Source organism: Pipistrellus kuhlii, unplaced genomic scaffold (assembly GCF_014108245.1).
Source record: "Pipistrellus kuhlii isolate mPipKuh1 unplaced genomic scaffold, mPipKuh1.p scaffold_m20_p_1, whole genome shotgun sequence".
NCBI lineage: Eukaryota > Metazoa > Chordata > Mammalia > Chiroptera > Vespertilionidae > Pipistrellus > Pipistrellus kuhlii.
The window spans coordinates 46,979,002-46,995,005 of NW_023425404.1; the positions used below are offsets into that span (position 1 = coordinate 46,979,002).

The 16,004-nt window shown below is 40.9% G+C and overlaps 1 protein-coding gene across 2 annotated transcripts in view; it reads left to right on the forward strand.

The window, feature by feature from the left end:
• FBN1 (fibrillin 1) overlaps nt 1-16,004 on the forward strand; it is a 232,076-nt gene that overhangs the window by 183,704 nt on the left and 32,368 nt on the right. For both annotated transcript variants that reach the window (XM_045582776.1, XM_036442846.2), the window contains exons 43-49: nt 992-1,063; nt 4,436-4,561; nt 7,530-7,652; nt 11,505-11,630; nt 13,625-13,741; nt 14,549-14,677; nt 15,304-15,423. In XM_045582776.1, the coding sequence (XP_045438732.1) occupies nt 992-1,063; nt 4,436-4,561; nt 7,530-7,652; nt 11,505-11,630; nt 13,625-13,741; nt 14,549-14,677; nt 15,304-15,423 (813 nt within the window). The remainder of the gene's footprint in view (nt 1-991; nt 1,064-4,435; nt 4,562-7,529; nt 7,653-11,504; nt 11,631-13,624; nt 13,742-14,548; nt 14,678-15,303; nt 15,424-16,004) is intronic.

Genomic DNA, 16,004 nt, shown 5'->3' on the forward strand with positions numbered 1-16,004 from the left:
TTACTTTCATAAGTGCCTGTCTGAGGTTTAAGCATCTGCAAACTCTTACTAAAATGTAAGATGTCTTTTTTCATATTGAATATTGACCAAATCAAATCATGGCTTTTCATTACCTATGCAATCTGCACACATTAGAGGAGTCCCTGAAATTTGCCTAGATGACCAGTGCCTTTTGGCATGACACTTATTGGAGGTGGACACTCATAGATTAAAACATAAATCACTAGGAAAAGAACATGCTACATTTACATCTAGAAACCATTGACTAATTTTCAGTGGATTTGACTAATAAGGCAATGGCCATCTTGAACATAAATTTATGTTATGCTGTAATAGTTACAGTAGTGATCTAGTATGACAAAATCTCAGAGTCAGCAGGGACAGCAGATGACATTTAGCTCATTCTTTGTTATCAACTTTTCTGAATTCAGGCACAAGAGAAAGATAGAGGGTCAGGAGAGAGGGAGAAAGCAAGAGTACAGCACCAAAAGAAATCCAGCTCCAAATTGAAGTAATGGTGTAAGATGGTTGTTTGGCATGAATTAGTGATTAATAGACCTGAAGTCAAGAACTTGGCTAGACTTACTATGGTCTTCCCCAGTCTACTGAGGAAATGGCTTTTATAGGCATTCCCCTTGATGCAGAGTGGAAAGAGAACTCTTGCCAGTCCTTGGTTCAGAGGTGAACAGTACTCTTATAAAAACCCAAATTCCTACAGGCAAGTTCATACAAATGAGTGTCAGATAGTGGGGAGATCGTTTCTTGTCCCTCATGACATCAACATAAGGTTACTTTTCCTTCAACATTCATCTTCAGGGCAAGCTTATAACATCTGTAGAAATTTTCAAATTTATTTTTTATTTTAAAATCTTCAATATATAGATAAATATCTTTCCAGAACGTTTACAAAGTAAATTCTTTCAGCTCAGTCATTGCTCTTTGCTGACCCCTGTTCCTATGCCCCTCACCCCACCTCTGTCTGATCTTGCAGATGAATTTGCTACACTCTGTGGAAGTCAAAGGCCAGGCTTCGTCATTGACATTTACACCGGCTTACCTGTTGGTGAGTTATGATGCTGTTGTTGGAACTTTCTGCTTTTGCTTTTGGGTTAAGAAAAGGGTAACACATTGTTATTTTCTCAATTCGCTTTTTTTTTTCCCCCTTAGAAGGAAAATTCATTAAACAGTGTCATTTCGATTTATTGAAACACTGATTCTTAGTTTGAAATGAACTGTGCAAACACCCCGGGGAAGCTCCACCTAATTGGCAGCAGCATTTTTTGCTCATGATTAAGGGGACTGGAAGGCTTTCACAAAATTACAATCAAGCTTAGTTAAACCAACCCTAGTCATCAACAAAGAGAGAGATTCTGGGAGCGGGGCCAGTTGACGTTAGATTTGACTGTAATTCCCAATCCTGCCTTCTAAGACATGCATTTAATACTACTTTTCGTACCGATCCTCATGTGTAGGTTGTTCACATAAATCCCTTCTTGTGGATCAATTTTGTCTTTCATGGAATCTCCCCAGGTCATCTGCTTTGGGAATTCCAGATATAATTTTTTTTTTTTTTTTTAATTCCTTCTAACTGGTAACTGAAGCAGAAACCATTATAGTGCTAGAGATGCTTGTGCAAGAGTCAGAAGTATTGCACAGCGGTCAGCCAACGAGGCAATGCTTCTGTGGTTTGAAACCAAATCACATAAAAGTAGAAAACTATTGCAATCTCAAAGTGCCTCTGTGTGATTTATATATATCCTTAGATGCCCCTCCTTCGTCTGAGCAATTGAGTGGATGAGCAAACATCATCCCTTGCTTTGTTTCACCTTATTCCTAATAAGTAAACTGAAATCCACATCAGCCTTTCCAATGACTTTGTGTAAGAAATCAAGGGTCTGGTCCAGCAATCAGCCCAGCTCCTTTAGTGCCAAATCCATATGGCTCCACAGTCTAGTCAACGTCCAAAGAAACTTCATGGTTTGGAAAAAGAAACTGCTAAATGACACCGGCATAGAACACCTGGCCCCAGCTGCTTTGTTTTCCCCCTCCCCAAAACAGAACTTTTCATCTCCCTAGACTCTCTGATCCGAACATAAGTGGTCTTAGTAGTGATGAGTCTCCGTGGCAGGACCAGGAGTGCACCCAGAAAGGCCTGCCCTGCAAGGCTGGCAGTAGTCGGACTCAGCCTTAGCACTACCCACTAGTCCAGCTGGAAAGATCCCAAACAGCATCTAGTCCAAATGCCTTGCTTTGCAGTTGAGGGGACAGAGGCCCAGAGAAGGGAAGGGACTAGGCCGAGGTCACCTAGCTAATTAATAACAGAGCTAGGGCCAGAATCCATCCTGACTCACAGCTTGCTTTGACTCTAGCTCTTGAAAACTGGAAACGTGATAGTGAGCAGTATACTTACTGTACCAAATTCCACCATGACAAAATATTTAGATGACTGGGAAACTTTGTTTTATTTAAGCTTTATACTCTTCTTCTGAAAGGCCTTAAGATTGTTGGCATATAGAGCCCATTCGTATGGGGTTAAAACTATAGCAAGTTTATTAATCTTGTCTTAAAATATAAACTTCTCCATGTTGAAGTTCAAATGAAATCCAGACAGGAAAAGAAAATATAAATTTTTATTATATCCTTTGGCTGTTTTATGCAGAACAATGGCTAGAAATTTGACCCAGCCTGTTATTGTTAAACTTAATAATATATCACATAAAGAAAACAAATAAACATGAATATGCTATTTCATGTTTTAACCCATTCTGTTGTTGGATTAGGTTGTTGTTTGTTTGCTGATTAGACAAGGCTGTGTTCTTATTTGTATATGTTTTTAACAACATGAATGACAAATGTGTAAAAAATTTAAAAACTTAATTACCTGTATTCAAAATAACAATAAAACTTTTAAAATGTTTAAACTTTTATTTTAAAGAGACCAATTTGCCTTCACACAAAATCAAGCCCTTTAGAAAAGGGCCTAAAATAAATGGATTTTTCTCTTTTAAAACAGGTTGGTTTCAGAGGGGAGTCTTCTGAAATTATAGCATCTTTTTGTTGGCTCCACATACTTCTATGGCCATCTTCTTACAACTTAGGCAAAGCGCCTTGCAGAGACTCTGGGCCACAATAGTAAATGAAAAGATCTCGACAACAGTAATAGAAACCTGGAGAATTGGAAAGATGTGTGAGGCAGATAGACCAAAGCTTTACATCCTCTCCTACCTTCTGGAGTGTTTTATGAAACTACCAGGGGCTGATGGAGGGGCCCCAAAAATAACAAGTGCTTTTATAAAGGCTCTGAAGTTTGTATGGCTGTGATGTGCAAAAACACAAGAGAGGCAGAACAGCTGGCTAGAGGATTCCTGGTATCAAATCTGGACTCTGCTTCTTATTGGCTGTGTGGTCTTTGGCAAGTTCCATCCCCTGACTTGGCCTCAGTTCCATCACCCACATAGATACCACCTCATAGGGAGACTGATGATTCAGTGTGTAAATTGAGGTTGACTGCATGACAAACATACTGGGCATATAGACATTATTAATATTATTAATATTACTCTCCTAGAAGGAACTGAATGAAAGGGAGCAGGTTAGATAGAGAGTGGGCCAACCAGGCTGATGGAGAGTGAGACCCTACCCACAAGGTTCCCTCACCAGCCTGTGTCTTGTTCAAGTGCTCACCAACTCCACTTCCAAATACTGGTTCTTAATTTAACAAATTTTAATTGACACTTGATATTTGTCAGGGGCTTTTAACAGTGGTGTAGCAGCTAGGCCCAGCCCTGGCCTTAGGAAGCCACAGTCTATTCCAAATTCTGACAGTCTTTCCTTAGTGCTTACTCCATCTTCACCATCAGCGGGGGCCCAGAGTACCCCCAGACCTGACCAAAAACCTGGTGAAAGAGGAGGGGGCACTGAAGTTGAATTTGAAAGGCCAGAGTTGGCTTTGACCATGGGCTCTTCCTCTCTTCTTTACCAGCCCCCTTTCCCATTTTAGCCAAACATTGCCACACATTTCGAGTGGAGAGGCTGTCTCCTCTCAGCAGTCACTTTTTCCTTCTCTTCTGCCCAGTGTCCAGGGGGTGCAAAGATGGCTCCCAGCTGGACAAAGAAAGTGGATGTTCTGAAGCAACATAAAAAAGACAGACACTCAATCCAAATAGACACATGCGTGTCTCAAAAGTGGTTTCATGATTTCAGTTTGCCACTCATTGATGTTTCCTTCCCCTTCCATCAACCATAGCACCCCAATATCTACCCACACACACATACACACATGCACACGGCCACACAAATGTGTATGCATTTTCTCTTCTTTTTAGACTTTGGTTGAACATCCTCATGTACAACCAAAGTGACTTTCCCTCCCCATGGTCCCTGCTCAGGGGCGGTGTTCTGTGCTGTCACTCATGCCTGGCTGCTCTGTTTCTAGATATTGACGAATGCCGGGAGATCCCGGGGGTCTGTGAAAACGGAGTGTGCATCAACATGGTTGGCAGCTTCCGATGTGAATGCCCAGTGGGCTTTTTCTATAACGACAAGCTGCTGGTATGTGAAGGTAAGTGATGTTGACACTCTGTCATGTCCAGAAGTGAGCTAACTGGTGAGCTACTTACCCAAACACTTGGCCAAATTCACAACATTGGAATTTCATAAGTTCATCAAGCTCTAGCATAGCGCGGGCGCCGTGGGGAACACCATGAAACCTCATGCAAAAAAAATCCACCAACTCCCAGTGGAAAAAGCAGGACGTGCATTTCCCCAGCCCCCTCCCCCTAGGCACACAATGTATTAGATTTCCCAGCTGATAGGAAAGAGCCTTGGGTTCCTGGGTGTGTCAGAGAGATTGCCTTTGTTTCTCATTGCCGGAAAGGGAGCGTGAGTGGTGGGCAGTCATCTTGAATTGAATCTCAGAGTCAGCGCTCTCTTCCAAATGGAGCCTTTGCTACTCCCAAGTGAAAACAAGGCGAATGCAAATTTTCCAAATGCATGAGAGAATTTCAAATGACAGGAACGGCAAATTCGATTTTATAGGAAGAATGTTGGCATGCATGCAAGTGGTACTTTTTACGTTTTCAAATAACCTTCCCTTGCTATGGGTATGTACTGTGATTCTGCACATTCCTTGCAGCACTTCATCTTTTTCCTATGTCTGGGGAAGATAGTGTCCCTTCACATTTTAAAAAAGGGACAGTGTCACTGGTTTTTAAATATACCATGTGCCCTGGGATAGCTGGAATAATTTTCTATTTAATATGTAAACTTGGAGCCCCTGGCAGTGTTTTTGCTCACGTTAGAAAGTGTTAGTATCCCTTAAAGCGTGGATTAGAATACATGTCAACATTTTAATGTTAAAAAATAACTTTTCTCCTAAATTGGGGACAATTATAGACCATGTGATAGCTCTGGGCACATGTTTGTTAAATTCTCCTCACCCGGCTTTTGGTTACTGTGGCCAAGTGAACACATGGCCTTTCCTCTGCCTGCTGGGTGAGGGAGTGGGAGGGGCTGACAGCCACTCAGAGCCTTGCTAAGGAGATAGTCATTTCAGACCTGGGCCGGCCCTGTACTTGGAGGCAATCCAGGAACAGGTGTCTGAGGAGGAGGCATGATGCCAGGGAGAGGGAAAGCCCATTGCGGATGATCATACAGTGCTAGGGTTGACCTTCTTCAGCGCTACAGTCTTCTTCCTTCCATATCGGCCTTAGGATGGCTGCTGCCTCCTTGTGGCATCTCCCCTCTGCTTCCATCCAGAGATCCTTGGATGGTTTCTTTATCCAGATGCCTCTCTCCAGTTCAGATTTGCTAAAGCAGCAGCCCTTGGCCAGAGCCCAGAGGGAAGGCCACCCATGACCACCAAGTCAGCCTTGAGATTGATACCCACATGAGATGAGAAACCCACAGCTGTGCCAGTGTAAGCCACTTAGCTATTGTGGCAGCATTCAGTGGGTATTGAGATTACAAAATGCTCCAACTTTTGGTTTCCATTTCATACGATGTCCATCTGCAGGGTGGGCATTTAATCCAGGGTCAGCTGCTTCCCAGCATGATCCTAGCTCTCAGAATCAGAACATGAAGATTGATTCAGTACATGCCTCGGCTACACTGCAGCTGGAATGAATTCCAGAAGTGATTTAGAGGGAGCTACTATGCATCTGCTCTTCCCAAGACTGCACACAATCAGATGTTCGGTGTCTGATGCATCACAGAAATGCTTGTCTGTGACAGCGTTTGGCTTCTCCAAGGATACAAGCTGTGCTTGGTGTTTCTGTACACCCTTAGCTGAGAGCAGGACGCACATGGTGGGTGAGGAGGTGCTGGGTGCTAGGACCCAAGGCAAGCAGACTTCTGCTCTTGTATCTCCTGCACAAAGGAGCATCCCTCCCCTACATACTCCCCCCCACCCACCCCAACACCCACATACACACAGGACAGAAACTCCCACTGACAACAGTCCTGACATTTTCCCGCCACAAAGCACAGGCCTGAGAGGCATGGTTTGAAGTATTTGCCGCCCCCTTGTGGGAACTTCTGCTGAGCCAACTCTGTGTGAAACCACAGCGCTGGGGCTGAGGGCTGCCTCCCACCTGCGGTATAGGCTCTTCCTTTAGTGGTCTTAGGCCTGAATTAGATGATTTCATTGGAGCAGGGGCAGGGAGCATGTATTTTGCCGCATGGAATAGACTGGAATATGCAGTAACTTTTGTGATGCCATGAATTTGAACTTCATTTTAATTCCATTTACTACATAATTTGAAGTACATAATTACATTTAAATGATTTTAAGTGTGTGTGTGTGTGTGTGTGTGTGTGTGTGTGTGTATACGCAAACACCCCCCTGAGCATAGTCAAAGCTTTGAAGTACACAATATCCGTTTTATTCTTTTCTTTGATAATGTGAATTGGGTTGTTTGCAGTAGTTTTATGTGCAACATGTTCGGCTTCCTTGACTTGACTGCCATGTGGCAGTAATTTGACCAGCGGCCTCTGCAGCCCTGCGCTCCGAGTGCATCTGTAGCCCAGGAGCTCCAGCTTCCCCCCGGGAGCTTACGGGAAATGCAGGCTCTCGAGCCATCCATCCCCAGACGTGCTGGTCAGCATCTGCCTTTCCACAGCTTCCATGCAATTCATACACACCCCGAGGATTGAGGTGCTCTGCCCGCCAGGTCTTCCGACAAGAGAAACCGAATTGAATCATAAAACCCTGAGGCTTTGAGCAAATACAAGATTCCCTGCGATCATTGTCTCGACCCATGTGAAGCCTTAACTGTAGCAGTTGAGTTTCACGCCTTTTTAAAAAAAGACACGGGTAACATTAGAATCCATATGTGTCCTAAATCAAATACTACTATTTATGAAAAATCCTAGTAAGGTGGGAAAATTAGAAAATTCGTGTCCAGTTCTCCGTGGCGTGTTTCATCAGACGGATCAGAATGAGAAAATATAAAGTTGTTCTGTGTGAGAGGCTACCTTGACTGGATACCAGATTCCGTTCTCCTTCTAATTAACTTCTCTTCTGCCTGAAGATATCGATGAGTGTCAGAACGGCCCGGTGTGCCAGCGCAATGCCGAGTGCATCAACACTGCCGGCAGTTACCGCTGTGAGTGCAAGCCCGGCTACCGCTTCACTTCCACGGGCCAGTGCAACGGTAAGTAGTGCCCTGCTGGCTGGACGGGCCTTCCCAGGGCGTTGTCTCCATTTATGTATATATATGTTTTCCTGATTTCAGAGAGGAAGGGAGAGGGAGAGAGAGAAACAGCAAAGATGAGAGAAAACCATTGATTGACTGCCTCCTGCACACCCCACCCTGGGGTTCTAACCCGTAACCCAGAGAACTGAGCCATGCTGGCCAGGAGATTATCTTCATTTAGACTACTGAGTTTCAGCAACTAAACCGGAAAAAGCAAAACTTGCAATGCCTAAGCACTTACCTTTCCCCCTCTTTATAGATGAGATGTTTTCAAAACAATAAATAAATTATGTATGTGCATAGATTTCATATTTACCCATCTGCTACCCTGCTGCAAACAGCCACACCCACAAATATATACAAGTACATGCACACACACACACATACACACTTCCCTAACCAGTATGCAGGACCAAATATTTTTCTTTTTTTTTAGTTCCACATAATGCCCCTTGGGTTGGTGAGGTTGTCACCATCTCAGCCACACTCCCCAAATCTAGACAGCAAAGCTCTCCTGAGCTGCACATTAACCTGCAAAAAATGAACAAAAAGGAATCAAACATATCTTTTCCTCCTAAACATCGTACGGATGTAAGATCACTCACTGAGGGCAGCAAACATTAACAGCCTTTTATTAGCTGTAAGTCCTCTAGAGAAGAATGAGAAACTGACTTCCAGAGGCTAGTCTTTTGGTTGTTCCCTTGCATCAGGAATGTGGTAGAAGGAAGGAGAATGAGTGTGTTACCAACTTAAATTGATTGTAACGGTATTAAAATATCTGATGGTACCTTGTAGCCAGTGGTATCAAATTAGACCACTGGTATTTCAGCCCAGATGCAAAATAATACTTTATAATGATTTTCATGTAAGTGTTAGAGTAATTATAAATCATTATATATTTAGCAAAAAAGGTCAGGGAGAACGTGTTGTTTTGCTTATGGTTCATTTTGCAGGGAGTTTCCTGGGTATTTTATGCATTTGTGAATGAAACAACACAAGGGAACATGCTCCGATTCCCCTTGGATTTCCTTGCCCACCAGTGAATAAGTGGTAGGATGTGCACTGCTCTCTGCAGGGTATTTTGCATTGTTTCAGGAGAGCTTGGTGGGAAGAGGGTGTAATAGCAGAACAGAAACCCACTTTGAGAATCAAGACTTGTTTTGTTGAGTTTCGAGGAGCATGTGCAAGTGTTTAGCATTTTGTCAACAGAGTTGTTGTTATCCATGTATTTTTTTTAAAATGACAGGAAAAGTGGGGACGTCTCTGATATGAGCCACAATGCCCTCCTGAAACTTGGCATGGAGACTACTTCCTTGCATTTTGCTCTTAATTTATATTTCTTTGAAACTGAATGAAATGATTCCAATCCAAATAAAGAGTTGCTGATAATATAGAATGTGCCATTTCACACCATTTTTCACGCAGGCATGTTAAGATAGCATGTCCAACTAGGGCCTGCTGGGCTCAAGCCCTGCCATATTTTCTCCTAGAGTTCACATAAATGGAACTCATAGGGTATTAACTAGCCACGAGGGCTGTGAGAGTGTTGTTTGTAGCCAAAGCTCTATTTCCCTCCTTCATTGAAATCCTCAGAAGAAAGGGAATGTACATGCATTTTACAACTGTTCAGTCTCGAGGGGTGAAGAGTTCATTCTAGTAATGTCTTCATTTACATCTTACTTTAAAAGTATTTTTACATGTCTTTAAATGCTGTTCTATATATGGCTTTTTTTTTCTTTCTTTTTTTTTTTTTTTAGACATAATGCATACTACTGCTCTTTTCCTGTATTTCAAATGAAAAGAACTAAAATTTTCTTTTCATCATGAGGTTTTTATTTGAATTCATCAGTCTATAATTTCAAACCAGAATCATATCTAGTGGCCATAATGCCCACATTGTTGCTGAGAGATCTGAGAAAACGATTATAGTTAGTTACCTAAGCCCTGGATGCTGGCAGGACTGTAGGAGTTGCATAGTTACACAAATGCAGCCCTCTTCTGCAGTTTCTCACCCCGCTAAAGACAAGAGGCAGGTTCTTCCCACTCACTGTCTCATGGTCTCTCCTCTCTCCACTGACTGTGTCAGTTTTTCTCCCCAGATACCATGTTTAAACCTCTTATCTCAACCTCAGACATAATCTCCTGGGAGTTCACATCCTGATGCTCGAGAAACCTAGTTTTCTAGTCTCAAAACAAAGTGAACTTTACCATTAAGTTCTATAGAATTGTGACTTTCTGTTTCACCAGTAGACTCTCAAAGTACTCCATTTTTTTTTTTTAAATCCTCATGAGATAGGCAAGGTAGGAAAGAAAATTCCTGATTGGGGAGCCATTTCTAAGAAGACCCTTAATGTTCTATATTTCCTGGGGGCTCCAGAGATTAGACAGACCTAGTCCCCTGCATACTTCCAGGTCTGGCACCCAAGGTTTTGGTCAACTATGGTAGGCCCAAAGACACACTTCCTCCAATCAGCTTCTTTCCCAGAGCTTGGAGATGAAAATTAGTTTCCTCAGCCTATCCCAGAGTACAGTTTGCTCATTTTAAGTCCATTTTCTCCAATGGGAAGAATCATAATTTTTAAAGTTAACTAGCATTTCTGAATAGGCAAGTGGAGCTCCTAAGCTGCTCCAATTTCCTCTCTTAATGAAATATTCAACCTTACTTTTAAACAGTTTGGTCACTAATCACAACTCTACATGTTCTGTGGATTGGAAGGAAGTGCTTGTAAAAATGGCAGCTGGAGCCCATAAGATGGAGGGGATACCATCTCTTCTGGTCACCAGTGATCCGTGTAGTGGAAAGTGCCCATTCCCAGCTGCTGTCTGGTCAGCAGGCAGGGCAGACAAGCAGCAAATGTGGATTATTTGGCTGAGAGCAAGGTGCTGCTGTGTCCTACAGCGTCTATACGCAAGGGAGTGGTCAGCTTTTTGCTTTCTTCTGTGATGATGGGAAAATCAGGATGAATCGGTGCTCTTAAAATTCTAGTTTTAAGAGCCCTAAACATGTCCTGAAAACTTTGAAAAATTAGATTAGAGACATAAGTAAGCATGTCATATGTGGATTCGTGCAGTCAGTTCCACTCTGCAGATGATTAGATTTCAGGAGAGCAACCAAGACTCAGTTGACGAAAAATGCAGCTTAAAGCTTAAAGACTGGGCAAGATGACAGAGCTTTCTTTTGAATTAATGTGAATAAAAAGAAAGAAATATCATTAGGATTGTCAAGTGTTGAAAAGGAGATGACATGAAGACTTGGTTAAAATGGAACTAAAGGTTATAGGAATAAGACAAAACAATGAGGTGAAACTTGAACAAGGGACAAGGCAGGTTGTCCATCATCGAAATCTATCTTAGCAAAGGGATTTGCTTGACTTCGGTATAAATTTCCAAAGGAAGCTGTGAAGGGTCAATGATTAGAGGCCCCAAATCTTGACTACTAGACAAAATACTTCAATTCCACAGTCGTGATGATGCTTTTAGGAAAATAATCAAAGGAATTATCTCCAAGCTTGGATTTTTCTTCCCCATTCTACTTTTAAGTTCTCTCATCTTTCAGAACATTTTTTTGAATACTGCCCCTGTTTTCTTCTCCCCCCCCCATATATTATTAACATACTCTGAATGTGCCCAGTAGATGAAAATAAGCTTTAACCAGTTTTGAGGCAAAAAGAAACATAATGCCTGTGCCTGTTTTACTGTCTTAGTTTATAAAGAGCTAGGGTCAGCCCTGGGAGAAATACCTAGAAGTAAGTTATTCATTTTGATTTTGAACCTTCCACATAAGATGCTAAAGATGCCTTTTACCTATAGATCGCAATGAATGTCAAGAGATCCCCAACATATGCAGCCATGGACAGTGTATTGACACAGTTGGAAGCTTTTATTGCCTTTGTCACACTGGCTTCAAAACAAATGATGATCAAACCATGTGTTTGGGTGAGTATATGATGTGATTATTATTTCATTTTTCCTTCATATCCTACTGAAAAATTCATTTGAATCTGAATATATATAATAGTTAACACTAAACTTTTCAATAGTTGTTTTGCTATTTATAAAATAAAAACACAAGCAGGTGTGTAGCATTAACATCCTTTGGTATTTAATCTCTGGCCATCTAAGCATCATAAATTTCTTCCTTGATATTCATTTGGCTGTTAGTTCAGAAAAAAACAAAAAACAAAAAAAACTTCTGACTAGGGTATAAATTTAGAAAGATCTTTTGATAAAAAATATCTTTTATTAATGTTAATAGCCTCTTATTATTCTTTTATAATATTTATGGGGGCTTGGCTGATTGGAACAGAGTGCAATTTTTGAGTGTTTGAATATAAACATTCTTTAAGATGAGTTTATATTGTAGTTTTTGCCGGATCCTAAAAGCAAATTTACAGATGCTACAAAAGCATAAAAAGTAAAGAAATCTTTTCCGAGGAGAAAAGAGCTCAAGATTTTAAATCTCTTCCCAGGTGTTAATACTGAGTCAGGGTCTTGATTCAGAACAAACTTCAAATATGTAATCAACCATTTCCTCTCTTTATCTCCTTTCTTTATCTACTTTAAAGCAACATCTATTGGGTCTTGTGGGGACTTTGTGAACATGCATCAGCTTCACAGCTGAAAAAAGAACAATCAATAGATAATGTTTAAAGTGCTTGCCTTTGGCTATGATTGAATTCACCCATTAGGGAAAATTCTCATAAAGTTTTGTCTTCTTCAGAGCAGATACTTTTAAATGAAAGAAGTATAACCAGCCCTGCTCATCACTGGGGAGCTAACCTCTGCATATTAATGGGACCCTGCTCAGATTCCTTTCTGTCTCTTTCATCTGAATTATCTGCAACCCGCTACCAAAGAACCTACCCTACCAAAGCTCGGCTAAACCCGAATCACTCTTGGCAGAAGCTCTTGCTTGCTGGCAGGGTTACTTACTTGGATGCCATCTGCAACCACAGATGCACACACATGGAGTCACCCGGGAGTCAACAATAGCTGCTTGATTTAGGATCACAGATTATGTATCTTCCTGTGCAAAATCCTAACTCTGACACCACACTGCCAACTTGGGGTGTTGCCTCTCACTCCCTCTCCCTCTCTTTGTCCTTCTCTTCCTCCTCATACCTCACTCTTGCAAATTAGCAGTATCAGCTTTCTTTCACTTAAATGTCTTATTTCTTCCTTTATGTACACCTGCTCTTCATAAGAAAGATATAAGTTGCTGTGGTGAGACGTATTATAAGATATCCAGATAGCTTTACAAAATAGTCCAAGAGAAAGGTCATAGAGCAATGAAAAGACAAACAAATAATGCATGAGTGAGTGAGAGGAGCCTAGTTAAGTGCCAATACCACCTTGAGGTCATTTAGGAGAGAGAGATAAGTCACTCTCGGTGGGAGTGGTGGAGGGTTTTAGGGGTGGACTGGGGGGAAAGGAAAAATGTCTAAAATGTCAGGTGAGTTGAAAAGCTAATTTATGTTATTGCTGATTGCAGGGTAATATCGGGTGACTCACTGCTTTTTGGGAAACTGGAGTGAGAATCTTACAGGCTGGCGTTTGCCAAAGGTGGCAGCAAATCAAGACCCAGATGCTCAGTTTTCCATTTGCAAGCGAAAAAGAAATTGAAAAAAGTGGCAAGGGTGGAGGATTCTAGAAGTAAATAGAATAAAATAATTCCTGTCCAGTTCTCATGTCCTTAGCTTGCCTCCTTCCACATGCCAGCCAAGGAAATGATTTACTCCCAAGCGTTAGAACCTCGCCTTTTGCTGGGTTCTCACGGGGAGCTGCCACTGCCGGAACCCATACCAACACCAAGGACTTCTCAGCCCACGAGGGGCACTTTATGAACTCTAAAATGCCCTTTCACCCCAGGGAAACATGCAACCTCCTCTTCCGTTAATAACCATGTTTTCTATGTCCTTTGCTCCTACTAGACATAAATGAGTGTGAAAGAGACGCCTGTGGAAACGGAACTTGCAGAAATACAATTGGCTCCTTCAACTGCCGCTGCAATCACGGCTTCATCCTCTCTCACAACAATGACTGCATAGGTGCGTGTGCAAAACAGTCACCAAGGGAGTCAAGGTCATATGTGCTCTTTGGAATTAGCATCACTCCCAGTGTGCCAGCTGTCTTTTTTTTTTCTTTTTTTTTTTTTTAGCATATGCATGACAATTGTTTAAAAGATTTGTCAAGTAGAATATGCCAATTAAATGTCATATGTAATAATGCACGTCCACTACTTTTATCAAAATGCTTATTAGCAACTATATTTTTATGCCTGCTATGCTGTGAATTGAACAAATTTTAAAATAATTGAAATGATTACATTTTAAAACATATGAAAGTGGTGCTCTGTATAAAAATTACATAATTTGTGAATAATGTGGACCTGCTTATCTACAATGTTTCCCTCTGGCCTCTTTTAAAAGAAGTAAATTATTGAATCTATTAAAACCTCCTCATAAAACATGCACCATTATTCATAAGTGAGTGTAATGAACCAATGACATATTGTTCTTGAGGCAAGTTTAATATAATTCCAATTATGGAAATACTTAATAATACCCTCAGGGGTGTTGTGTATTAGTAACTCAGTTTTAGCCTTTAACATTAAACTTAAAGGAAGATTAAGATAAACTCACATAAGATTGTCGTATAAATTATCCATCTCTAATTAATAGAATGCTGTAATCTTTTAGGTTTTGATAGGTATGTATAGCCAGGTCTAGATTTTCATTGGTGGCAAAGGCCACTGAAATTCAGAACAAGTATTTTTCCCTTTAAAGGTTTTGATCATTGCTGGGATTATGACATTTTCTTTGGGATATATTAAAAGGACATTTTTTTTTTGGCAGATGTTGATGAATGTGCAACCGGAAATGGGAACCTTTGCAGAAATGGCCAATGCATCAATACTGTGGGGTCCTTCCAATGTGAATGTAACGAAGGCTACGAGGTGGCTCTGGATGGCAGAACTTGTGTGGGTGAGTCCATTCTCAGCGAGACTCTCCAAAGAACACCCCAGAGACCAAAGAATCATGCAGGCTCTACCACCATGCATCCGTCTGGAAGCTCAGTGGGGAAAAAAGCAGAGTAGAATGACAGTAATTCTACACACACACACACACACACACACACACACACACGATCACATATACCACTTTTCCCCCTCATCTTTTAAAATTAAATTATATCACAGGTAATAGTTAACCTGTTAGAGAATTAGAGAAATAATTCTATAAACAATTGTAATTCCATTTCTTATATTTATTTTTCTTCAAAATAACTTTGTAGTACATTCTTATATGATTTTTTAGCTGCTCTCAAAATCTTCATATCCATTGACTTTTTACATGCTACACTTTTCTGGAAATATTTCATTGATAGTAGGTTAAATAAAATGTGGTTGCCGTATTGCACGCACACTTCTGAAAGCTGTTAAAGCTTATTTTTATTGAGTCATTAATTTTTCTCCATGGTAGTTTCATGGAGAATTTTATTTAGTTTTATGTGTTTCTTTGATTTGATCCCAGTTTCTTTGGGTTTTAATTGCTTGATGGAAGGCATGCCAGTTGAAATCTCTTTCATCTTTTTTCTCTTTTCTTTACAGATATCAATGAATGTGCGCTAGAACCCGGAAAATGTGCACCAGGCACCTGTCAGAACTTGGATGGGTCCTACAGATGTATTTGTCCACCTGGATACAGCCTACAAAATGACAAGTGTGAAGGTAGGAAGGCATTTGGGAATAAGTAGTATTGGTTACTACCCTGGTATTATCACAGTCAAAGCTTCTCTGATGGTGTGACGGTCTTCATTTTGGAATGCTTTTTAGCAAAAACAAATCCAGGAGCAGAGAGTGTGACTTATTGTCTCAGATGGCGAGACAATGACATCTAATTCTCATTCTAATCCTTGATGAGGTTATTTGCTCTGTACCTAAGGATGGTCATATGACCCTGACTCTTTTCCAATCTGCTTTTATGCAGCTTGTAAAATATCTTAAATTACATATTTTTAAGTGCTAATAGTTTACAACTAAAATCAGCTTCCTGATTCCAGTTAAAATATTTTTTTTTAACCACATTCGAGGTTGGATGCAGGTGGCTATATAGTTTGTCTATGTGGTTTTGACCTATAGAGAGGTGGAAATGTGTTACAACAAATAAATTATGTGCAAGTTCTATAGTATCGCCTTCCTCAGTACACATGCCATTGCATTACATGAAAGACATTAATTGCCAGAACTTCATAAATAACTAGGGTTGAAAAGATTCTTAAGAAGTCACCTAGCCCATGCTTCCACTTTGC